General features: G+C 41.9%; 1 protein-coding gene across 1 annotated transcript; it reads right to left on the bottom strand.

The window, feature by feature from the left end:
• Window positions 1-212: 212 nt before the first annotated feature.
• Window positions 213-20,825, bottom strand: LOC123243667 (nmrA-like family domain-containing protein 1). The gene is made up of 5 exons (XM_044671702.1): window positions 20,786-20,825; window positions 16,971-17,209; window positions 10,680-10,929; window positions 8,628-8,818; window positions 213-392 (listed from the first exon to the last, which is right to left on the bottom strand). Exons 1-5 carry the CDS (start codon window positions 20,823-20,825, stop codon window positions 213-215), a joined length of 900 nt encoding a protein of 299 aa, XP_044527637.1.
• Window positions 20,826-24,617: the final 3,792 nt, after the last annotated feature.

A 24,617-nucleotide genomic window follows, 5' to 3' on the forward strand; every position in this document is an offset into this window, starting at 1 on the left:
TTTATAGATGGGAAAACTAAGTCCCAGAGAGGTCAAAGAATTATCTAAGGTCACAGAGGTTACCAGTGGAAAAACCAAGATTTGAACACAGATCTCCTCACTGCAGATTCAGTCTTCTGACTACTATACCAGGCCACCACACTGAAGGGGTTTTAAAATTGTTATAGAAGAAGCTGTGTAACTTTTGGCCAGCCCAAACACTTGAGTGCTTCCTACAGGTCCTTGAAGGCATCTTTGTTCTCAGACACAAACTGGGAGAAACTCTTGACCTTGGGATTGAGCTTGTGGGTGAGCTGCACATCTCTGTCTGGTCTCATGTGATAGAAACGCATCATGGCAGCCATTTCTTTAACTTCAGGTAATCCCAGCTTCTCATAATCTTCTAGGCTAATCTTTGAAAGGAAAAAAGACAGAAAGAGAACAGGTAAAGTTATTGTCCTGCCAGCATCTTAAATTTAGGTGAAACACATTTTAAAAAACAAACTGTATATAATCAAGATTCATAGTTTCATATAATTCTCCTTTTTCTGTTCTTTACCCATGGAAATGTTCATCTTTGTTGATAAGATTATAAGAGTGTAGTGTTATAGCTGGAGGACACCTTAGAAGACATTAAGTCCATTCCCACATTTTACAAATAGGGAAAGTGAGTCACAAGATGCTACACTGAGTTGCCTAAGGATGTATAGGTAGGGATCACAAGATTATATCTCTAAAGGGACTTAGAAGGTACCTCACAGGCCATCTATATTACAACCCCTTTATTTTATAGTTGGGAAAATAGTACAGGAGCAACTTGTCAGGTGACACTTTTTTTTTTTAAAGAAAATTTTAGAAAGCCATTATGGGCCAAGTTCATGGCAGTGTGTCAACTAAAGATTCCCACAAAGGGTTCGTTGTTGTCAAGCCAACCATCATCTGGACCTCAGCCATGGAAAGAGGTCTCATAGGGTAACTTGGGCTGACTCCTACTTAAAGCAAGAGTTCCCTGACCTCTCTCCTGAACTCTGCTCTCATCTTTGCTGCCACCATAACCACCCAATCATGATCTCCACCTGGATTTCCCACCAGTGCTTGAGCACCAGATGGAAAAGTAACTTCATTATTTATCTTCCCAAACTCCCTTTGGTTTCCCTTTCTGTCTAGCGAGCTCCCATTCCTTCACCCAGCTTCCCATTTCCAAACCTTGTTCTCTTTTGAGTGCCCCCTCAACTCTCCCATGATTCTAGCTACTAAGTCCTCTTAGTCATCCCTCTCCAATATCCGAATCATGTATCCTTCTTCTCCATTCTCATTGCCTCAGGAGAGTTTCCTAGCACCACCATAGAGTCCTCTATCTTCCTTCCAATCCTTTCTTTACTCTGCTTCCAGATTAATTGCCCTTTTACATAGACCCAGTAGTCATGTTCCTCAGAATTCCAAAGAAGAATTCATGAAGAATGTGGGGCTTCCCCAACTGTTCCTATAATTGAAGTTTTCACTGGATTGGAATCAGAACCAGGACCAAGAAGAGGTCAACTTATTCACTAGTGTTTCTGTAGAGAAATCATCAAAAAAGTTTGTAGAATAACAGGGTTTCATGGTAAGGGGGAAATCCTTTTATTTTTTCACAGTAACAACATTACAAAGTTTGGGAGAATTTTTTATATATGAAACATTTCAATATGTTGGTCAATGTGTAATAAGTAGATAATGTGGCTGATAACAGGGGAGCTGGTGGTACAAGTGAGTCACCTGGCCAGGGAGCCTGTAACTACTGTAGCTGGTGATTTGAGACTGCCTAGGATGTGTAGCCTGAGCTGTGATGCCCAGTCAGTCTCCCTGCTATCTGTAGGCTCCTTTAAGGTGGAGAGTGAGGAGCCCCTCCTTGCTGGAGTGAAAGCAGTACTCAACAAGAAGTGAAGCTCACACACCTCCTGAACAAAATACATGCTTGCCCAGTACTTCCTTTGGAGTCAAGAGGTTGCTATTCTCCCCTCTTCTCAGCCCCTTAGCCCAGGATGATGGTATAAATAACTACAGAAGCTCACAGTTTCAGGCTAAGGTAAATGCAGAAGGGAAAACTGAGAAAAGAGGGTTTAGGGTCTGGAGAAGCTGTTGCTAAGGATGACTGGCCAGCGTTGGCAATGGACCTAGAAGATAAGATCAGGCTGAGGGAATCAGCCCCTCAGCCAGAGATAATTTTCACTGCCCTGATGTAATGTGATCCACCAGCTAAACAGATGAAGTTGATGAATTGGTTTAGGGGTGTCCCTGTTGCTAGGCTGACATAATCTAATTTCCTGCCCATGTTCCACCTCCCTCAATCCCTCCCAAGTCCCCAAGGGAGGTCAAGGGGTAGCTGGGTATCTGGGTGAGGTCAAAGAAATCAGAACCCTCAGGTTGGTTCTGCAGGGGTATTTATAGTCCCAGCTCAAACTGTCAGCTCCTGGAACTAGCATATGCTGGGCCAAAGTTCCATTCTCCTAACTGACAGGATTGCCTAAGGTAATTTTGCAAATGCAAGAGATCTTGCATAAATCCTGCATTACAAATGTTCTTACCTATACTTTTTGCTACCTTTTTTTTTTCCTTTGAGTCTAGACCTTATTAAAAACCTTGATACTTTGGGGAAGAATTCCTCCATCCACACCCTTCAGTTGCTTCCTATCATCCACTGAGTAAAATTCAAAGTCCTTTGCCTAGAATTCAAAGCAGATACATCTTTCCAAGACTTCTCATACTGCTCACTTCATACTGGACTACTCTGTGCATCATCGTGGCATTAACACTGTAGTCTGGGGACCTGAGTTTGAATTCTATCTCAGATGCTATTGTCTATGTGAAAAATCCCCTTAGACCTCAGTTTTCCCATTTTTAAAATGAGAGGATTCAACCTAGTGGCCTGTTCCTTTTCCCTGGAATGGTGTCACTCCTCTTTTCTCAATAGGTTCACCCTCTCTTCTCCTCTAACCAAGGGTATGGATGAGAAACAGAAAGACAGATAAAGATAGAGAAAAACTGAGAGAAAAAGAAGGGAAGGAATAAGACAGAAAAAAGGATGGAAGATAGAGAGGACAAAGAAAAAAGAGAATGGAGGGGAAGAGAGAGGTGGAGAGAGGAAGGAGGGGAAGAAGAGACAGAAAGAGAAACAGAGAGAGAAGATGGAATAGACAGAAAGAGAGAAAAAATGGAGATAGAAAAGAGGAAAGGAGAGAGAGTGACAGACAGAGAGACTAAGACAAAGATAAACTGAGAAAGCTGTGAAGAGAGGCAGAGAAAAACAGAAAAAGAGAGCCAGAGAGAGAAAGGAGGGGAAGGAAAGAGAATAGAGAACTTACTAAACACTTACTAAGTATTGACACTATGCTAAGGACTAAGGATACAAAAACAAACAAAACAGTTACCCTCAAATAAATTACATTGTTATTGGAGGAAATAACACATTGGGAAGCCCAAAAGAATTATGACCTTCTCTTAACTAAGGCTAATCTTTATTCCTTGGCCTCTTCTCCTCCTCCCTCATTTTCTCTAGAATCTTTCCCAGAATCCATCCCTTGTTTCTCCTGCATCTACAGTTCCTCCCTCTCTATTGGCTCCTTCCCTGCAATCTACAAATGTGCCCAGGCAAGCTCTTCCAACTTTGAATCTTTCTACCTCTTCTGCCACTGGTCCATCTCTCTCTCTCTCTCACTTCACTGATAAACTTCTAAAAAAAGTTGTCTCACAGGAATCCTCCACTTCTCCTTCACCCTCTTGTGACCTGGCCTCTGTGCTCTCCACTTTCCCTGCCCTCCTCTCTCAAAGGTCACCAATAACTTCCTTATCTCCGAATCCAATGTCTTCCATTCATTGTTGGTCTAATTTAGGATCAGAGAGCTAAAGGGAGAAGGAGACATAGAGGTCATAGAATAAAACCCCCTTGTTTTATAGATTTGGAAACTGAGGCCTGGAAATGCTGTACTCCTTCATTTGATGATGCCTGAGTGACCTTAGGCAAGTCAATTAATTACCATGGGACTCAGTTTCTCTTCTGTAAAATGAGAGAGCTAGACTAGATCACCTCTAAGGGCATTTTTAGGTCTATATCTGTGATTCCTTTTTAGGTCTATAACTGTGACTCCCTTCATCTCAATTCCCCCATCTGTAAAATGACAAACTTGGACTAGAGGACCTTTGAGATCACTTTCCAGATCCAGTCCTATGCTCCTATGAACCCTTTTATAAAGCAAATAATTCTTTTCTGATGCAACAACTCTGGGCAGGGGGTTAAATACAATTGATTTGTCTGGTCTGAAAAATCAGATTTTGCAGTGGCTCCATCTGCTGATTAATGATAAGACTCTGCTTCCATTGGTCTCTGAAAACACAATTGAATTAGTCGATGGTCTGAGTGGTTTCTGGGTACCCAATAACAGGGACTGAAGCAGCCTGCAGAAGAATATAGTTCCTGCATCTTTTGACACTATATGAAGACTGAAGGGGAAAGATGAGGGGAGATTGATCCTTCAAGGGAAGGAAAGCTGTCATGGGCAAGAAATGAGAGCTATCTGCTGAAGAACCCTGGAGCATAGAATGAGGAGCAGGACCATGGGAGGGCAAAGAATAAATCAGCCCTGTCTTTGGCAAGGCACATCGGGTCAGCTTCCTGGAGCTAGTCATGGGGAGCTCTGAAAATGGGTAAATATCCATACTTCACAAGAAAATGGAAGATTCTCTTTGCAGGTTTATGTCCCAAAGAGGCAGTATGGCAGGGATGAACTTTCCATTGGCAGTAGGAGACCTGAGTTCAAATTCTATTTGTGATACTTAGGATCAGAACTCTGAAGCTGGAGATCTCAAAAGCCACAATCTAATCCTTCTTCCCCATTTTATGCAATAAGGGAAACTGAGGTCCCAGTGGGCTTAGTGACATTGAATATGGGAATCTGACACCTAGAACTTATAGGGACCTTAGAGTGTTAGTTCAATCCCCTCATTTCAGAAAGGAGGAAACAGGCCCAGACAGGTTTCAGAGCTAGAAGAGATCTTTTGTTGTTCAATGTTTTTTCAGTCATTTCCAACTTTTCATGGCTCCACTTGGGGTTTTCTTGGCAAAGACACTGGAGTTGCTTTTCATTGCCTTCTCCAGCTCATTTCACAAATGAGAAAACAGAAACTAACAAGGTAAAGGGACTTGTCCAGGGTCACATATTGTCTGAGGGCAGATTCAAACTCAGCATAATTAAATGCCTTTCTGACTCCAGACCTGGTGTCCTATCCACTGCACCACCTGGCTGCTCCCAAAAGGGGTGTTAGAGAACATTTAGCCCACCCCTCCTCATTATACAAAGTGGTAAACTGAGGCACAGAAAGATGAAATTACTTTCCCCAAGTCTCACAGAGATTTAAGTGGCAGAATAGGGATTTGAACTCAGGGCCATGATTCCAAGTTCGCTGTATTCTCCACTGCCTCCTGTTGCCTTTCCATATGCTGGCTCTGAGACCATTCACCCTCACTATGCTTCAGTCCCTTCATCTGCTTCATCTGTTTCAGAGATAAAGTGCCTTGGACAGAGTAAGGGCTCTTAAGCCTTTCAGAAGGAGAGCTCTGTTGCTTGCCTCACATGTCCAAGCACAACTGCCTCCAGATCTCTCCTCAGGCAAGACCAGCCTTGTAGAAAGGCCCAGCCAGAGCAGAGCTGCCTGAAAGGCCTCAGCTCTTTCCACCCCAGGCCATTTCTAGGCCAGCACATTAGCCAATACACCATCAGGAGCCTTAAATGGCAGACCACAGGCTGGGCCCACAGCTAGGGTGTAGGTGTCACCACGTGGCCAGAGCCATTGTTTAAAAGAAAGAAATGAAAAGGAAAACTCCCTCAATTCAGTCCTCAGGCTCATTGTCAACGCAAATGCCTGGATCAGGGAATTGCAAAGAGCAGTAGTCTAACCATTTTCCTCCACTGCTCAAAGAGCTTCCATGGCTCCCTATTGTGTCTAGCATTTCAAAGCCTTCATAGTCTTCCTGAAATTGACCTTTCCTGCCTTATCACCCACTATTCTCCTTCACACCCTATATTCTAGCCAAACTGGGCTACTCCTGAGAAACATTCCAGCTCCCACCTAGATGCTGCCTCCAGGTCTGGAAAGAATGAATGCATGAGCCAATGAATAAATGGATGAATGGATGGCAAGAATAGAGGAAGGAATGCAGGAATGAAGGAATGCAAATGCATGAATAAATGAATTAGTGAATGAATGGATAAATTTAAAATGTGAGATTAAGTGCCCTCAAAGTACCAGGAACTATGGGAGGAGCTGGGGATACAAATAAAAAAAGAAGAGAATCTCCCCAACTCAGAGGAACTCCAAGTGAGAGTGAGGAGTTTTTAGGGTAGGCTGCAAGTCACAAGAATGGTGAAGAGAGGCCCAAGGCTCATCAGGCCCCAGGAGTTCTGAGTCCCAGGGCAAGAGGTAGAAAATGTGTTGTGTGTATGATTGTGTGTGTGTGATTGTGTGTGTGTGTGTGTGTGTGTGTGTGTGTGTGTGTCTGGGAGGGAGTAGCAGGAAAAGGGAGAAAGTAGATAATAACAATAATAATCATAATATTAATAATAAAAGCAAGATTTATATAGTGCTTTAAGGTTTGATTAACACCACATGTGTGTATATAACTCATCTAATGCTCAGCACAACTCTGATTAGGTGCTATTGTAGTAACCAAAAAAAATAGAGACTCAGAGTACATAGCTTGACAACACTATGCTCTGTTGAGCAGGGTAGCTTCCAGAGACTCATAGCTCATAACCTAACAGCACCATGATCTATGGGACAGTGCCACTACTCCCTTAATAGAGTAGTCCTAACTCCTAACCCCGAACCCCAAACATTAAGGTTTCCAAGGTATCAACACTCAATACTCCCACCAAGGAATGTTGTTATTGTCAAGCTCCAGGACACCTGTACCTGTCTCCCAGCCCCCGAAACATATAAATTCCCTCCTCTGAATGCACCACTTGGGACTCTCTTGCTGAGTTCCCCCAGCATGCACTGGTAATCAAGCTTTCTCCTGCTTTGATTGCATTGTCTCCTGTGTTCCTTTGGTGGCCACCCATTCGAACCCTAACACTATTACCATCCCCATTTTGTAGACTAAGAAACTGAGGTTAAATGACTTGCCTGGGGACATTGAACTAATTAGCTCTTAAAATATTTTGGAATTTATTGTGAATCTGTTGTGCCCATTGTTGTGCTAACTGTTAGGAGGAAGACACTGATGCTCACTTTTGTTGTTCAGGCATGTCTGACTCTTCCTGACCCTATTTGGGCTTTTCATGGCAAAGATACTGGAGTGGTTTACCAATTCCTTCTCCAGTTCATTTTATAAATGAGGAATCTGAGGTGAATAGGGTAAAGTGACTTCCCCAGGGTCACACAATTGATAAGTGTTTGGACTAATGTCTTCTTGACTCCAGGTCCAGCACTCTCTTCCCCTGTAGCCCCTCGCTCCCTTACTCTTACTGCCTTTGTAATGTTGGGACACGTCTTTGGTCTTCAATTTCCTTTTTGCCAAAATGCAAGAATTGGACCAGATGACCCTTTGAGGTCTCTTCTACCTGTAAAGGAATGAGCCTATAATTCTATGTCCAAGGCATGGTCTCTATTTCTAAAGAGTTTACAGTCCAGCTGGAGTGGAAAGGCTGACCCATATGAAACCACAATGGTTAAGTCAGGAAGTCAATGAGTAGAAGGTGTAAGAAGACTAGAGAGATGAGAGATATTATTATATCTGGAAGCTCAAGGATCCCTCCCCAGATGCCCACAAAATCCCACAATGGACCACCAATGGACAATGCCTGATATTCCCATCTGATGAGGCAAGGCTGATTGAGGTCTCATCCAAAGAATTGATGGATGGCTCAAACTGACTCCATTGTGAGGAAAGAAGCTTTGTTATGAGAGAATATAGTAAGAGGGTGGCTATAGTTAGCCAGCTAGTATAGCAACTAAGGTAAGGTAGGGAAGTAACTAAGCCAAGGCAAAAGGTAAAAGCAAGAGCAAGAGTGGGTTGGGTTTTCATCTTCATTAGTTACTCAGGAGGGGTCATTTCTTTGGGCAGTCATTGCCCTGTGTTTCCAAGTAACTGATGTCACTTTACCCATGCTCTGTGTGGCTTTACCCATGATTCACTCTGCCCACTGGGGTGGATGTGGGGAAGCAAGTCACTATGGAAATGGGATGCTGGCGAAACACCCTGGGCCAACTTTAGGTCAAATTTTGCTCTTTCCTGTGCAGATTCTAAGGAAGGCAGCGAGTGTAGGAATTGAGCATTGTTGGAACCTAGTCCTGTGACTAGGAATCTGCACCACTTTTCAGACACCCACACCAAAGGTCTAGGTTATGTCTAAAGATTGATGTGATTTTCTCAGAGAAGTGAATGTCAGCAACTCATTGGTCTTATCTGAAAGGTGGCCCTGTATTAACCAACTAGATATTGTTTCCAAGTTCTTTCTATGGCTTTTAGCTACTTGGCAGGGTTTATGGGATGTTTCAGCCCACATCACATCCACAAGGATTTTCCCAGAATTCCCAAGTGAAGCAGATGCATCCCCTGAAGAATCAAAAGAGGACTCCACCATCACTGTCATTTCTGCCCTAAAAAGGCTCACCTTGGAGTCTTTAACCACCTTCCCCAAGGTCTTGGAGAGGATGTCTGCATACTGCTGAACTGTCAGAGCTTCTGCACTGAGACCCACAGTCTTGCCCAGGAACTCCTCCGGGGACCTGAAGATGCTGGCCACTGCTGGTCCAATGTCAGCAACAGAGATGCCATCCAGGGGGATGTCCTTCATAGGCAACACTGGCCAAGAGGACAGAACGGTCAGTTACAACACACCCTCCCACAGCAGGTTCCTCCCATAATCCACTGGTCATTCAAATGCATCTTGGCCTAAATACAATCAAAATTAGTGGATGATGAAGGCCACCCATCTGTGGGAGACCTCAACCACCAATAAGGATTTGTTAATCCCTATCCTGAGCCAGGTGCTTTGTTAGACATGAAGGCTGCAAGGACAAAAGCCCAGTGATCTCTGCCTCCAAGGACCTTGTCCTCTACTGGGTCAGACCGCATATATACAAAATAAATGCAAGGTCATGGGGGGAGTATGTGGGAGTGAGAGCACCTGAGAGGAAGCAGAGGAATTGGCCCAGGAGCTAAGCTTTCAAGGGACTAAGAAGCAGAGATAAGAAGTCAATGCACTTCAGGTGTGATGGAGAGAGAAAGCCATGCAAAGGAGAAATGCCCCCCCACCAACACCCCCCAATGCAAATCCAACTTCTCTGGCCACAGATTGTCCATGCCATAGAGCTGGCCTCTAGGAGGCAGTGTGGTAAAATGGAAAGAACACTGCCTCTGGACTAAGGGGACCTGAGTTCAAATGTCACCTTTGATATTTAGTGTATGTGTGATCTTGGACAAGTCCCTATACCATTCTGAGCCTCAATTTCATCCTTTGTAAAAATGAGGGGGTTAGACTATCTGGCCTCTGAATTTCTAATGACCTTCCCTTTCTTTGAAATCCCCATAACTGGAATCTTCCTCAAAGTCTTGCTAAGTGGTGTCTTCTGCCCTGTCCCACCTATGATATCAGAAGTGGGAAACTAGTCATATGATGTTGAGTGAGACCCAACCCTACCAATTGCCTGGACCGTTTCCACATTTGAGACCAAATCTGTTGTTCATGTGGTCTTTGCATTAGAATGTCAGGTCTGGAAGGACATAATTTTTTGAGGTAACTCTCATGTCTTTTGTATCTGTAGAACTTAGCACAGTTCTGGGCAAATAGTAGGTGTCTAAGAGATGCTGGTTTATTAGCATTTATAGATCACAATACCTGCAAATTAGCAATCCTAGAGACATTATTGATGGGGCAAACATTTAAAATGCTGATTGATCAGAGACTGCTTTGGAATCTTCTTTCAGTGGAAGTTCCTGAAGCCTCAGGTAGCCCAAGAAACTGTAGTGGGCTTTTCATTTACTCATTCATTCAAAAATATTCACGAAGTACCCTTTTCTGGCTTCCTTCTGCTTTGACTGGCCTCAAGCTAAGATCAGCAGGTTAGTCTTAGAGCCTTAAGATTCCAGATCTAGAGGGAAGGGACCTTAGAAGACAGCCTGTCTCATTTTATAGAGGAGGAAACTGAGGCACAAGAGAGCTTAAGTGACTTAGAGGATCAGATCTCTAGAGCTGGAAAGGACCTCTAGAGTCCTCTAGTCAGTTGTGGTGAGGTTATGCCACATGGTAGGAGGTATCAGAGGCAGGATATGAATGAATCTAAGTCTTTGGTCTCCAAATCCAGTGCTCTTTCCACTATCCCACTTTTCTTCCTATTTATCTCCCATATACCTCTCTCCCTCACTCTACAGGGTCTTTCACACAGGTATAGGGTCAGAGATATGAAGATAAAAGGGAATTCAGAAAACATCTAGTCCAACTCCTTCCTCCCTATTTTATAGATTAAGAAACTGAGGCTGGAGAAGGAATTAGATTTACCTGAGATCATGCAGCCAACAAATGTCATAGTTAGAATTTAATCCAATTTTTGAGCCCAAATCCAGCCCTCCATACACACAGCCTTTCAGTATATATTTGGGTGAATGAATGAATGGATGCCCAGCAGTAATCCCTGCTAACTCCCCCAACCATCTTCTAACATACCCAAGTTATAGTAGTCACCATCAGATGCCTTCACAGGTTTCCAGATGTTTAGGAAGTTTTCAAAGTAGGCTGATAACCTGACACTGGTCATGGGAACTCCAATGGACCAAAAATACTCTTCCACTTGCCCTTTCCCATCAAAGTGATGCACCTCCAGTTTTCCTTTGGTCAACTTCTTTACATTCTCCAGGCCACTGTATACCACGTGCTCCAAGCCCAGATGTTTACTGGCATCAGCTACAGTTTTTCCCTGTCAACCAAAAAAATAAAAATAAAAGGAATTTTGCATTTTTTCTTTTTCAAAGTTATTGCTTTCAGGGCAGATAGGTGGCTCAGTGGATGGAGAGCCAGGCCTGGAGATAGGAGGTCTTAAGCTCAAATCTGACCACATATACTTTCTAATTGTGTGACCCTGGGCAAGTCATTTAATGCCAATTGTGTAATCACTACTGCTCTTCTGCCTTGGAATCAATACTTAGTGTTAGTTCCAAGACAGAAGATAAGGATTGAAAAACAAGTTATTGCTCTAATGTCTCTTCTCTGATTATTGTTATTATCCTCATGAAACCCATAAAATAAGAGAAAGCCATAGTAATGACTAAATACAAGCACCAATCATTGTACAGAGTAGATAGCTGGCCTTAGACACAGTTCATGTTGCTCCTCAGATGTGCCCTGGCTGGGGGATGTTGGGCAGGGTATTTATTCTCTTTTCAGTGCCTCAGGCAACTAACTCCAGAAGGGAACAAACTTCAGAGCAGATGCCTCTCTGCATTGGTGGAGAGAGTTCCTCCAAGCCATTCCCTGAGCCAATGAAATTCCAGGTCCAATCTCTATCCCATGGGGGATGAAGGGAGGACATCAAAAACACAAAGGAAGAGAGGAAGGAGGAGAGAGGGAGGAGCAAAAAATGGAAAACCCAGGAGAAAGTCAACACAAGATAGAAAAGAATTGCTTTACTTGACTTGGCTCTGCTCCATTCTGTTGGGCTGGAAACAATGATATATCTTGCATAAGTAAAAAACTTCAGATTCTGTGAATGTAAATACATACAACCACTTCAGGAATTCCTTGTGTGAACTGATGGAAATCTGGCTGTACTCCATACAGAATTTGTGCTTGAGGAGGGCGGGGGGTTGGAATAAAGAAGAAAAAGACACAGAACCTGCCTTCAGAGAGTTTTCAGTTTTTGTCATTCGGAGACCTCAGAACTCTCTATTCCCAGAAGGCAGTGGAAGAGGGAGAGAAGGGTTCAAGGATTGATAAAACACTCATTTTGTTCTCAGCAATGTGCCAATGAAAATAGTCTGACTGATGGATGACCCCATCTTTCATAAAATTGACCACATTTCTGCAGGACTTTGAGGTTTTAGGAGTGTGAATAGGGAGCTGTCCACTGTTGACACTCTTTCTAAGAACTCTGTATTGTTAGAATTGTCTTACTCTCTAGATTCTGTGGGGGATCACTAGGATTTAAATGATAGAACAATGACCAGGGCCTGGAATTGACACCATCAAACCAGCTCTGAGCAGTCCCTGAAATAGATAAACAATTCTGTCTCTGCTCCACCTCCTGCTCTTTACATTTCAACCAAGATAGTCTCTAACTCATCATATTCCCTATCCTAATTCTTATATTCCAAGTTGTTGGAAAGGATCCCTCCTGAGCAGAAATGTCCATCTCTCTGTCAACCCAAAACAGATTCCCTCACTTTGGAAAGCTCTAAAACCTATAGCTTGCTTTTTCTCCCTTGGGCTTGGTTCTTAGTTTTCCTCTCCCTTAACAGAATAAAGTTTTTTACTGTCTGGTTTTTTAATTTTAAGGTTAAAACCAAAGAACCAGAAAGATCTAGGTTCAAATGCTATCTCTTATATAGCCAGGTTGTGTGCCTCTGGGTTTTATCACTTAATCTCTGAGTGTTCTAGGTGCTTCTCACAGACTAAAAACTGGAGAGAAGGTGGCAACCTGCCATGATACAAGTAGTTTCCTTATCTGGACCATCTCTAAACTAATGAAATCATGTCCAGTTCTTGCTACTTTTCCTTTAAGGTTTACCAAACAATTTTTTCATGACAATTCTGGGGTCTAAGTCTGATCAACAAGTAGGAACTGGTTGCTAGGGTGGAAGTGATGGGAACTATGGGGGAAATGACTACTTTATGTAAGAATTTGGAATTGTGAAGAAGAGGAAAGCTAACAATGGTCTATGATGTGACCTAGGCTTGAAGAGAGCAGATTTCAAAAAATTGACAGTGGTAGGATCTCATGGGTACCTCAGTGGATTGAGAGCCAGGCCTAGAGATGGGAGGTCCTGGGTTCAAATCTGGCCTCAGACACTTCCCAGCTGTGTGACCCTGGGCAAGTCACTTAACCCCCATTGCCCAGCCTTTATCACTCTTCTGCCTTGGAACCAATATACAGTATTGATTCCAAGATGGAAGGTAAGGCTTTAAAAAAAGAAAAAGAAAAATTTCATGGACTAAAATTGATACATATTAGTAGGTTTCAGGTTGTTGAGTGGTGAAGTGTGTAGTGTACCTGACTACTTATTTATAAAATCTCAGTACTTATTTAGCTATGTGATCTTGGGTAGATTGATTAGCCTTTCTTAACCTCAATTTCCTCATTTGTAAAATAAGTTATTTTCTTTTTGCATTACTTTCATTTCTTTTTTCCAATTTTTTTTATCTGCCATATTTGATTTTTGAATCATTTTTGAGTTCTTCCAGAGCTTGAGTCCAATTTTCTTTTTTTTTTTTTTTTTGAAGTTTTGCATGTGGTTGCTTAGATCTCACCATCCCCTGCTGGTTCTGTGCTTTGCTCTTTGCTTTTTGTCCCCATAGAAATTTTCAAGGGTTAAATGTTTCTTCTGCTGTTTACTCATTTTCCCAGCCTTTTTTTTTTTTTTTTGCCTGTGGGCTAGGAATTCTGAAAGCTGCTAGCTGATTTTATTTCCTCTGCTGGTTTGTAGAGATTGGTACTGTGAACTTTTTTGCCCTGGGGCTAGGTCTTTATTGAAGCAGTACAGACTTGAAAGGGCCAAGTGCCAGGGACTTTCAATTCCAGGGTCCCACAGCAGGCTGGATCCAGGGCCTGAGACTTCAAAGGGTGGGTCCAAGGTACTTTTTTCTTGGTATAGCCTTTGTCCTGGGATCCCGAAGTTAACCTAGCCCTTCAGACCTAGGATCTGGTGCAGTAGCTGGGGGTTAGGAAGGGGGTCAGCCAGCACTCCTCTGTGTGCAATTTTGTTTCTGGTTCCCCTTTGTCCCATGAAAATCAACTCTCTGCTTACCTTTTCAAGTTATGTTCAGTAGAAGAGCCCACTCACTCCATCTTGCTGTTGTTTTTTGACTCCTTTTATTTTGAGGCACCTTTGAAAGATGACTTTGGTAGGATTGTCAGGTCTGTTTTGGGTTTCTCTGCTACTAAGTTGTCATCTTGGCTCCACCCTAACTATAGTATTTGTGACTAATTTGTAAAATAGGAGGAATAATAATGGCACCTACTCCTTCACAGACACTTAGAAATTGTGGAGAAATATCTCCAGACAAAAGGAGAAACCTTCATAGTATTATTTTTCTTCTCTCTGATTTCTGGTGGTTGCTTTAAAATAATAATCTTTGGGGGACCATGATTGGGCAAAAGTAGTTTTTGTATTTAACAGCAGAAATTATATCCTTGTTTATTTAACCTTGTTTATAATTGATCTGGGAAGGGGAAGCTGATAGGAAGATTTTATTTTTCTTTTTTAAACTGGGAACAACTGTATTGGGTCCTTCATATTTTTTTTGTCATATGAATGAGATAGTCAATGGAAATATTTGGAAATAAAAGTGACTTATGATTACAAAAAAAGAAAAAAGAATAGTACCTATTCTCCCTCCTAGGGTTGGTGTGAGGATTAAAAGAGATAATACCTTGGGAATTTTAATACAACATAGATGTGCTAGCAATGACTCTCACAATTACATGGTTCAACTCTTTCTTCAGACATTTGTGACCTTGTATGACTCTCAGCAAACTTTTCTGGCCCTCAGTTTCCTCATCTATAAAATATGGGGGAATGGATGGATTCAATGGCCTCTAAGGTTCTCTCTTGCTCCCATGTATAATCCCTTGATCCCAAGTCAAACCATGCTACATGCCTACATGCAAAGGAGAAGTGACCCCTCATGATATTGGTTGTAAATAAGATTCTCTCATTTAGGTACAGATTTACAGATTAAACTAAATCATTTCCTTCCAAGCTTCCTTCCAACTCAGAAATATAGTGCTATGGAGATTATTAGTCCCATTTTACAGATGATGATACTGAATCTGAAACAATCAATGACTTGCTGAAGATCACATGCCTTGGAAATAGAACAGATGTTTGCTACTCATGTTACCTTGGGTGAATCACTTCATCACCATGGGCCTCAGTTTCCTCATCTGGAAAATGAAGAAATTGGAATAGATGAGGTCCCTTCCAGCACTAGAACAGGAGCCAGGGATCCTAAATCCTCTTCTTTCTCTAGGAAACCAGCCTGCCTTCTTGGACAGATCAAGGTCTTTCCCTCTGAATAAGTTTATACACTTGATTGTATAGATTCCTCAACTTCCTTTTAACTACTTAGAAGAAAGATAAGGACTAGACTTGTGATGACATTGGTAATGGGGAATTTCCTCTACAAAAGCAATTTGGCACTTCTCTGCCATCTACATTCTTAGAGCTGTTTCTAGTGCTGAGAGGCCCTAAGACATAGAGCCAGTGTGTGTCCCAGTCAAGACCCAACCACAGGTGTCCCAGTCTTCAAAGTCAATTCTTTATTCGCTTTACCAGGTCTGCTTTTTGCTACTTGAAGAGTTTAAAAAACAAACAAAAAACCAACGTATTCATTCATGACCAACTCATCATGGTCTCATTTGTGATTTTCTTCACAAAAACACTGGAATGATTTGCCATTTCCTTCTCCAGCTCATTTGACAGCTTCAGAAACTGAGGCAAACAGGATTACATGACTTACCCAGCATCAGGTAGCTAGGGCATGTTTGAGGCTAGATTTGAATTCAGGTCTACTAATTCCAGACCTGCCACCATGCCNAAGCAAGATCATTCTCATGAGTTCCAACCAGTCAACCATCTTGGGAACAGCCACAATCATTGGAAACCAATCAGAAGTTAGAAATTGACCTTTCAAGGTACCAATGCACATGTGCACTGTATAGGGGGAGAGATATGCTCTAGATAAGGGAGCCCTGCCTAAACATCATTTCTTTGTACTGATTAGAGTGAGAATCACCAACTTCAGTCACCAGGCAAGAAAAAGGTGAAGCTGAAATAAGAGTAGGTTGTGTTCCATAAAGGAAAGTGATAAATGTTGTAGGGAATGTGGCAAAATCGGAATACTAATGCATTGTTGGTGGAGTTGTGAACTGATTCAACCATTCTGGCAGGCAATTTGGAACTACGCACAAAGGACTATAAAACTACATACCTTTGATCCTATAATACTACTGGGTCTATGTCCCAAAAAGACCATACAAATGGGGAAAGGATCTACTTGCACAAAAATATTGATAGGAACTCTTTTTGTGGTGGCAAAGAATTGGAAATTGAGAGGATGTCTATCCATTGGGGAATGGCTGAACAAATTGTGGTACATGTTGGTGATGGAACACTATTATGTTATAATGAATGATAAGGAAGATGATTTCAGAAAAAGCTAGAAAGATATACATGAATTGATGCAGAGTGAACTGGGAGAACATTGTACATAGTAAAAGCAATATTGTATGATGATCAACTGTGAAAACATAGCTATTCTCAGCAATGCAATTATCTGAGACAATTCTGAAAGACTTATGTCAGGGAATGCTATCCGCCTCCAGAGAAAGAACTGTTGCCTCAGATGGATGTGGATCAAAGCAGACTAACTTTCATATCAGTGTATTTATGGGTTTATTTGGGGATTTTGGTTTTGTCTGAGTGTGCTCTTACAAAAATGGCCAATAGGGAAGTGTGTTTTCCATGATATTACATGTATGACCCACATCAAATTGCTTACCATCTCTGAGTGGGGAGGGGGAAGGAAGAAAGGAAGGGAGATAGTTTGAATCTTACAATTGTAGAAAACATGTTGAAAATTATTATTATATGTAATTGGGAAATAATTTAAAATTTTTTTAATCCTTGAATTAAAAAAAAAAAGAATAGATTATACTCTTATTGGGCATAAAGTCAATCTACTTCAGGGCTGTCCAGGAGCTCTAGAACCCCTTCCTTTGATGGACATAGTCCTGTTCCCTACCTGCTTTACTTCTTTCTCTTTGCTATGGCCTTCCCAGAAATTGGTCACCAGGAAGGTGCCATAGGCACCTTTTAGAATGCCATTCACATCCTCTTTGCTATTCAGGTCACACTTCACCACCTCAGCTCCCAGGTCTTGTAGGGCCACAGCAGCAGGTTTGGTCACATCCCGAGTTGCTACTCTTACACAAATATTTTCGTCTTCCAAAATGGCTCTGGCCACAGAACCACCCTGATTTCCTGGTGAGGAAGAAAATAAGCAAATGAATAAAGACTTGATAAATTAACGAATGAACAAATGTATGTGTATGTATGTGTGTGTGTGTGTGTGTGTGTGTGTGTGTGTGTGTTTGTATGAAGGATTGGAAAGAGATACTCTCAGAACCCTTCTGTTAGGATCAGAAATCTTGGGTTGGTGTACAATTTGTACTGGAGCAGCTAGATGGTATAGTGCATAGAGCACAGGACTTGAAGTCACAATGACTTCTTCCTGAGTTCAAATCCAGAAGTCACTTCACCCTGTTGATCTCAGTTTCCTCATCTATCAAATGAGCTGGAGGAGAAAATTCCAGTATCTTTGCCAAGAAAACCCTAACTGGGATTTCAAAGAGTCAGACACAACTGAACAACAAGCAATAATTACTAGTTGTGTTAAATCATTCCTCTTTTGTAATCTTCTGTTTCTTCATTTCTAAAATGGAGTTAATAATTCAAGTTCTACTAAGGAGTTGGGTTGGAACATTATAATCTCTCCCCACCCCTGCCCCCACTAGAGCTATATAAAAAGGGTTGCAAGGAAGCAACTAACAATATGTAATGGAAGAAATATAGGCTTAGTCTATTGAGCTCTTCTTTTCACTACCCAGCTTCTCCTTTGAGTACCTCCCCCATCCCTCTTTGCCCCATCCCTCTGATGAGGAATAGTGGCTGGGGGGCAACATAAGACTAAAGTGAGATAATAGAGATAAAGATCTATATATTCTTTTGGATTTGCTTCTTTCCTGGGGTCTTATGTAGTCATTAGCTTCTATTTGTTCAGTTCTAATTTTTAGTTGCCATTTTCTTCTTTGAGGCTTTCTACTTCCTTTTCTAGTCATTTTCCTGTTTTATTTGTCTTTTCTTTGTTTTATGGGGCTTTTAAAAAAGACGTTGCCTATATGTCAGAGCTCAGCTCTACTTCTGTGATGGAGAGAGTACTGTCCCTGTGTTCTCCCACGTGTTACATGCCATGGATTTAGCTAGATTCCATTCCTCAGCTGCCAGTTCCCCCTGGTATGTGATCACTGAGGTTGTTCCTTCCACTGAGAGCTCCTCCTCAGTTGTGCTTACACCAAGTAACTCCTCAAGCTCCTCAGTGTGTGTTTGCACTGTGCCTCTCCTCACACTGCTGATCCTATTGCTTCATTCTGTCTACTATTGGTTCTGTTTCTCCAAAACTTGTATCAAGACATCTTTTTCTTTTATGGTTGTTTAGAGTTTGATTTGGGCAACTCAGAATGTTCCTTATTCTGTCATCTTGGCTGCCAGGAGCAAAAATTGTAAATCTTTCCACAAATGCCACTGATTACTATCAGCAGCAATCTATAGTGACCAGAGTGAGAACGACTTCATCCCCTGACCTTCTACTACCCTCCTGCTTTTGTTAAGTGACTTCCCCAGGATCATACAGCTAGTAGGAGTCTGAGATCAGATTTAAACTCATGAAGGTGAGTATTCCTGATTCCTAGCCCAGTGCTCTATCCATGCCCCTCCAAATGGCCTTGAGCAGAAGTGTGTTGGGAGATGTTTATCAACCAGGTGGGGTGGGGTGGGGTGGGGTGGAGAGTCTATACACCCAGAATTTTTAAGTTTAATTTGATTTCTCAAGTCTAGAACAATTAAGAAAACAACAAATCAAGCAGTTGCCGATTTCTGAGATATATTCATTGACACCAAAATTGAGCAATCTTCTGCTTCAGGATGCCCTCAGTAGACTCAGTTTAGATGTTGAGCCACAAGTTGATGTGCTAGGACACTTGGGAAGTGGGAGGGCAAGGTCTGTATTTAAACTGGAGACTTACAAATGAAAAGCATGGCTACATAATGGGTTCAAATTAAAGTGTCCAAAAAGCTGTACTTACGCAAAAGGAACCCTTCAAGCATTCTTTTTGTCATGCTTTTCTGGTACTTCTAGCTCTCTCACCCTGGGTAGTCAGTTTTCCCAGCTAAAGTCCAAGAGCTTCACCAGGAGGGTCAGCTCCTCCATTGCTGCCATTTTCCCAGGCAGTACTGCTGGCTGTTAGCCTTCACTGTTTCCTTCTACCAAATACTCACAGACCTTCCATTTAAAACTAAGTTCAACAGGTAAGCTAAGTGGCTTAGTGGATTGAGAGTCAGGTTTAGAGATAGGAGTTCAAATCTGGCCTCAAATACTTCATAGCTTTGGAACTCTGGGTGAGTCCCTTAACTCTCATTGCCTAGACCTATCATTTATGACCTGATAATTAGTATCGGTTTTAAAACAAAAGGTGGGGGCAGCTGGGTACCTCCTTGGATTGAGAGTCCGGCCTAGAGACCAGATGTCTCAGGTTCAAATCTGGCCTCAGACACTTCCTAGCGGTGTGACCCTGGGCAAGTCACTTGACCTCCATTGTCTACCCTTACCATTCTTCTAACTAGGGGCCAATACACGGAAGTTAAGGGTTTAAAAAATAAAAATTAAAAAAAAAGGTAAGGGTTTTAAAAAATGAAATAAATAAATGAAATAAGTTGAAAGATTTTACCAGGAGAAAAAATGAAGCTCACTGGGCCCATGACTTGTGGAATCCATCCAGCTGAGACTGGAACCAGGAAGACCTAAGTTTGAATTGGCCTCAGATACCTACTAGCTGACTGACCCTGGACAAATCACTTCATCTCTATTTAGCTCAGTTTCCTCAATTGTAAAATGACCTCTAAGTTTCCTTTTGACTCTAAAAGTCCCTTGAGGAAGGTACTAGTACTATCATTTATAACTTACAGATGAGGGACCTGAGGCTGAGATAGGTTGGGACTTTCCCAAGACACACAATAAATCATTATTGTCTGAGAGGGGGGAGACCTAAACCTCCATCTTCCTGACTCCAAATGCAACTCTCTATCCACTATTCCACTCTGCCTCTCCTAGCTTCCTGCCAGAAGGATACATTTCCTAGCTCTTTCCATTCACCTCAAATCCCTTCATATGCATTTTCTTCTTTCTCTTCCACCTCAGAAAATAGAGGGAAGGAGAGAACTGAAGACACAGCCTACCTTGTTAAATGAAGCACAGGTTTCCAGGGCATGATACAAAAACAATAATAACCAAAGGAGAAAAAAAATCAGGGAACTCTTTCAGGAAACATTTCCTGAAAGCACATCAAATTAATTTCCTTTCTTGCTGCCAACACCAGAAATTCAAGTGGATATTTTTTGTTAATGGCCCCTGAAAGGATCACAGATTAGAAACTGGAAAGAACTTAGAGATTAATGAGTCCAACCCACCTCACCCCCCATTTGAAGGATGAGAAAACTGAGGGCTAAGAAAGCTTAGAAACCTGCCCAATATCGAATAGAAATATCAAGTCCAACCGCCTCCCATTTTATAGGAGAAGAAACTGAGCTCCAGAAGTTAAGAAGCTTGTCCCAAGGTCATGCAGATAGTAAATAGCAAAGATTTGAACCCAGGCCCTATGCCTCATCTGCTTCTATTTTTCCCATGTGTTAGCCTAAGCCTGCCCACACTGAAGGACACTCAGAAACACGAACAATATCTTCAGGTAACTTTCCACCCAATGGAAAAAGGGAATCCTTTTTTACCTGTTGCCCCAAACACAACAATGACTTTCTTGCTTGCCATGTTCCTGAGCTTAGGAGCAGTGGAAGGAGAGTCCTTAAGAAGGTTTTCCCTTATCCAGCTTCAGCACCAGACTGGAGAGTCCTGCCTTTCATGTCAGTGCACATCTGAGCTTCAATCTACCCCACCTAATCTTGCCTTATACTCAAGCAAAACAGAATGGGAGGGAGTCAGCATCTTCTCTGACTCATCACAGTATTGCAGTTGTGTAAATTAATTATCAGTGGAAAGAAGGCTGGACCTGGAATCAAGAGACACTTGAAGAGTTTGAATCCCACCTCTAATACTTTACTCTGTGACCCTGGGCAAGTCAAGTAATCTCTATAAGCCTCAGTTTCCTCATATGAGTATCAGGATATTTGTAGGTCTAATTAAGGCAAGGTGATTGAGACTTTCCACTATGGCACTCAAAAGTAGAGGGCATAGAGAGTTCCATACTCTTTCAGGCAGGTAGAAATAATTGAGTTTAGCACCGAGTTTGCAAAAATTGGTTAAAATGGAAAATTATCCAATGGTAGGGCTTTCTTACTTCAAGTGAGCATCCATTCCCTGGTCACACCCTGTTTCCTCCTTAGAAGCAGCTTCATGCAATCTCAGGGACTCTGACTCTCCACCCTGAGGCCCTTGTGTTCTGACATCTAAGGTCTACCCCCCAAGTCACCATAACCCCAACCCCAAACATTTGAATTTAACTGTTTCAGACATGTTTTGGGGGACTGGAGCTCCAGGTGCCCAAAATGTTGGCTATAACTCTTAGAATTCAGGAAGAATCTGTGATTATGGCCTGTCCTAGAGAAATATAAGTCTGAGTTAGATAGGAGAGATAGATAGATAGATAGATAGATAGATAGATAGATAGATAGATAGATAGATAGATAGATAGATAAGCAGAGCAGACTGGCTGGCAAGAGAACTTAGAGTCTTGTCACAGGGACACACAGTGACTCTGGAGCTGACAGTTGGATTTGGAGCAGTTGTCAGGGTGAGCTTGTGTCTTTTGGGGAACTATATACTCTGGAGTTGTTTCCTTGGAAGTGAACATTATATCTTCAATCAAGACCAGTGAAGTTGTAGGTTGAGAAGTGTATTTATCTGGTGTGGTGCACACACACAGATTATCCTGTCTCCCACAGTTCACCTGTGGATTTTATCTTGCTGTGTATCCTGATTTTCTGTGACCAGCTGTGACAATCCTGAGACCAGTCAAGGACATCTTCGTAAGATCCCCTTACCCCTGTGAAGCCAGACTGCCTTGCCTTAGGCAATCTGCTCATAGATTTAGTTTTAGTGTAGTCTGTGTCCATCCCTGCATCCCCTGGTAGTTTTCATTAGACCTGAGTGTTAGTTTTCCTACTTCCCTTCATTCCCCATCCCATTTATTCATGAAATAGTTTAGATAGTATAATCCTGCCTGTGTAAGTCCTTTCCCAGATACTTGGTTGACACATTGAACCCATTCTGTTACTTTCCTTGGTTATAATTGGTTATTATTCTGTTATGTGTTATCCCCAATTAAGTGTTATTGCCTGTGGTTATTTAGTTATCCTTTCAGTTCCCTGTATTCAGTTGACATATCTAACTGACAACCCTCTTTCCTCACTTTTCCCACTATAGTGAGGGAATCATTTTAACCCCTTTACTACATTTATATAATACCCTCCCCCCTTATTTCAGGCTTCAAAGTTAAATTCTGGATGTGGATGTTCCTTCCACCAGGACAGATTCCATCCACCCTTTAAGGACTTCCTTTAGGACCTAAGATCTGGCCCAGGGTTACCCAGTTAAGAAATGTCAGATTCTGGATGAGGTGAGAGGATTTACTAACTCCAACACGAAATATCAGTCAATTTATACAATAATAATGTAATGGGGGGTGGGGAATCTTTGAAAGACACTAGAATTCTGATCAATGCTGTGATAAAAGCAGGAATTCAAAAGAATCAAGATGAAAGTTGCCACTGATCTCCTGATGGAGAGAAGTGATGAATGGGAGATGCAGAAGAAAACAAGCTTCTTTGAATGGGACTAACATGGGAATTTGTTTTGCTGGATTTTGTAGAGATGTATTAGAGGATTGGTTTAATTTTTTAATTTGTTTATTAGAATGGAAGAAGAAAGGAAATTGACTTAAGATAGAGAATGAGGCATACATATTTGGCCTTAGCCAAAGAAAGCATTTATTTTGCTTTATTTTCTTCATCTGTTACAAGGATTTAATTTTTTAAAAATTTCTTCTGTTTTGTTTTGTTTTTAATGAGGGGAGAAAGATGGGAGAGAAAATAGATGTTAATTTAATTTAAATAATTGTTCATTTAAAAGGAAAGAAAATGAAGAAAAGAACAAGTATATGTTTAGAAAACCTTAGGAAAATTAGGGCTCCTGGCATTTGTTGGACAAACACTTGCCAAAGTAAAATTGTTGTGGCATTCTGGCTTACCCAGACCCCTGGAATTTGGGATTAAAGCATTGGCTTTCTATCTTGGTTTAGCCAATCCTTACCTATGTGACTTTGGGCAAGTCACTTGATCTCTGTGAGGGTGGTTGAATCCACAGATCTTCATTTTAGAGCTGGAAGGGACATCAGAGGTCATCTAGTCCAAATCTCTCAATTTGCAGTTGAGGAAACTGAGGCCCAGAAAGGTCCAGTGATTTGCTCAAGGGCACAGAGATAGAAATGGATAGAGGCAGGATCTGAAGCAAGGTTCTCTGATTCCTGACCCAGCCCACTTTACACTGTCATGCTGCTCTCCAAGGTCTTTCTTTGTCCCTGTAGCATAGAAACAGTACTGAGCTACTTCTTGAAAAAATCCTTTAGATCTAATTGAAAAGCTTAATAGAGCAGTGGAAGGAGTGAGAGATTTGAAATCTATTCCACCTTAGATACCAGCTAGGTAACCCTGATCAAATCATTCAATCTCTCTCACCTTTAATGTCTTCCTAAGTAAATGGAAAAAATAATAGTTGGGTGACTCAATGGATAGAAAGGGGGGGCAGCTGGGTAGCTCAGTGGATTGAGAGTCAGGCCTAGAGGCAGGAGGTCCTAGGTTCAAATCTGGCCTCAGACACTTCCCAGCTGTGTGACCCTGGGCAAGTCACTTGACCCCCATTGCCCACCCTTACCACTCTTCCACCTGTGAGCCAATACACAGAAGTTAAGGGTTTAAAAAAAAAAATCAATGGAGAGAAAGCTGAGCCTGAAGTTAGAAATATCTGAGTTCAAATCTGGCCTCAGATATTTCCTAGCTGTGTGACCCTGGGTACGTCATTTAACCTCTTATTGCCTAGAAAAAGGATACACTACAGAATGAAATGACAAACCACTCCAGTATGCTCAACAAGAAAACCCCAAGGATGACTAGCATACATGGGGTCATGAAGAGTAAGGCAGAAATGAACAATAACAAAAAAGTCACTTAACCTCCCTGGGCCTCAGTTTCCTCATGTATAAAATTAATAAGTTGGTCAAATTTGGCCTAGTAGTTCTAGATGTAAGAGCCTATTAATGAATCAAGGAGGAAGACTAAGGAGACAGATAATGATGAAGAATATGTTTTCCTCCCTGGTTTCCAGGCTCAAGGCAATTCTTCAGGCCCCTAAGCCTAAAGTGAGCCCATCTGGGTTAACTACTCCCAGAAATACTCACACTGAGCAGTCCAGAGGTAATGGAGAGGTGTCCATGGTTCTGAGAGCCCTGACCCAAGCAAGAATAAAGGACAACATCAGATGCTTTGATGTTTTATACAGGAGAGCACCTTCTGGATTTCTCCTTTGAGTGACACCAGGGTGCACAATCTG

Source organism: Gracilinanus agilis, chromosome 4 (assembly GCF_016433145.1).
Source record: "Gracilinanus agilis isolate LMUSP501 chromosome 4, AgileGrace, whole genome shotgun sequence".
Classification (NCBI taxonomy): Eukaryota; Metazoa; Chordata; class Mammalia; order Didelphimorphia; family Didelphidae; genus Gracilinanus; species Gracilinanus agilis.

Excerpts from the sequence above, each read along its gene's own strand:
- LOC123243667 (XM_044671702.1), bottom strand. The coding sequence starts at position 20,825 with ATGGCAAGCAAGAAAGTCATTGTTGTGTTTGGGGCAACAG. Across the intron at positions 17,210-20,785 it reads TGTTGTGTTTGGGGCAACAG|GAAATCAGGGTGGTTCTGTG; the intron begins GTAAAAAAGGAT and ends CTTCCTCACCAG. Across the intron at positions 10,930-16,970 it reads AAGAGAAAGAAGTAAAGCAG|GGAAAAACTGTAGCTGATGC; the intron begins GTAGGGAACAGG and ends TTTGGTTGACAG.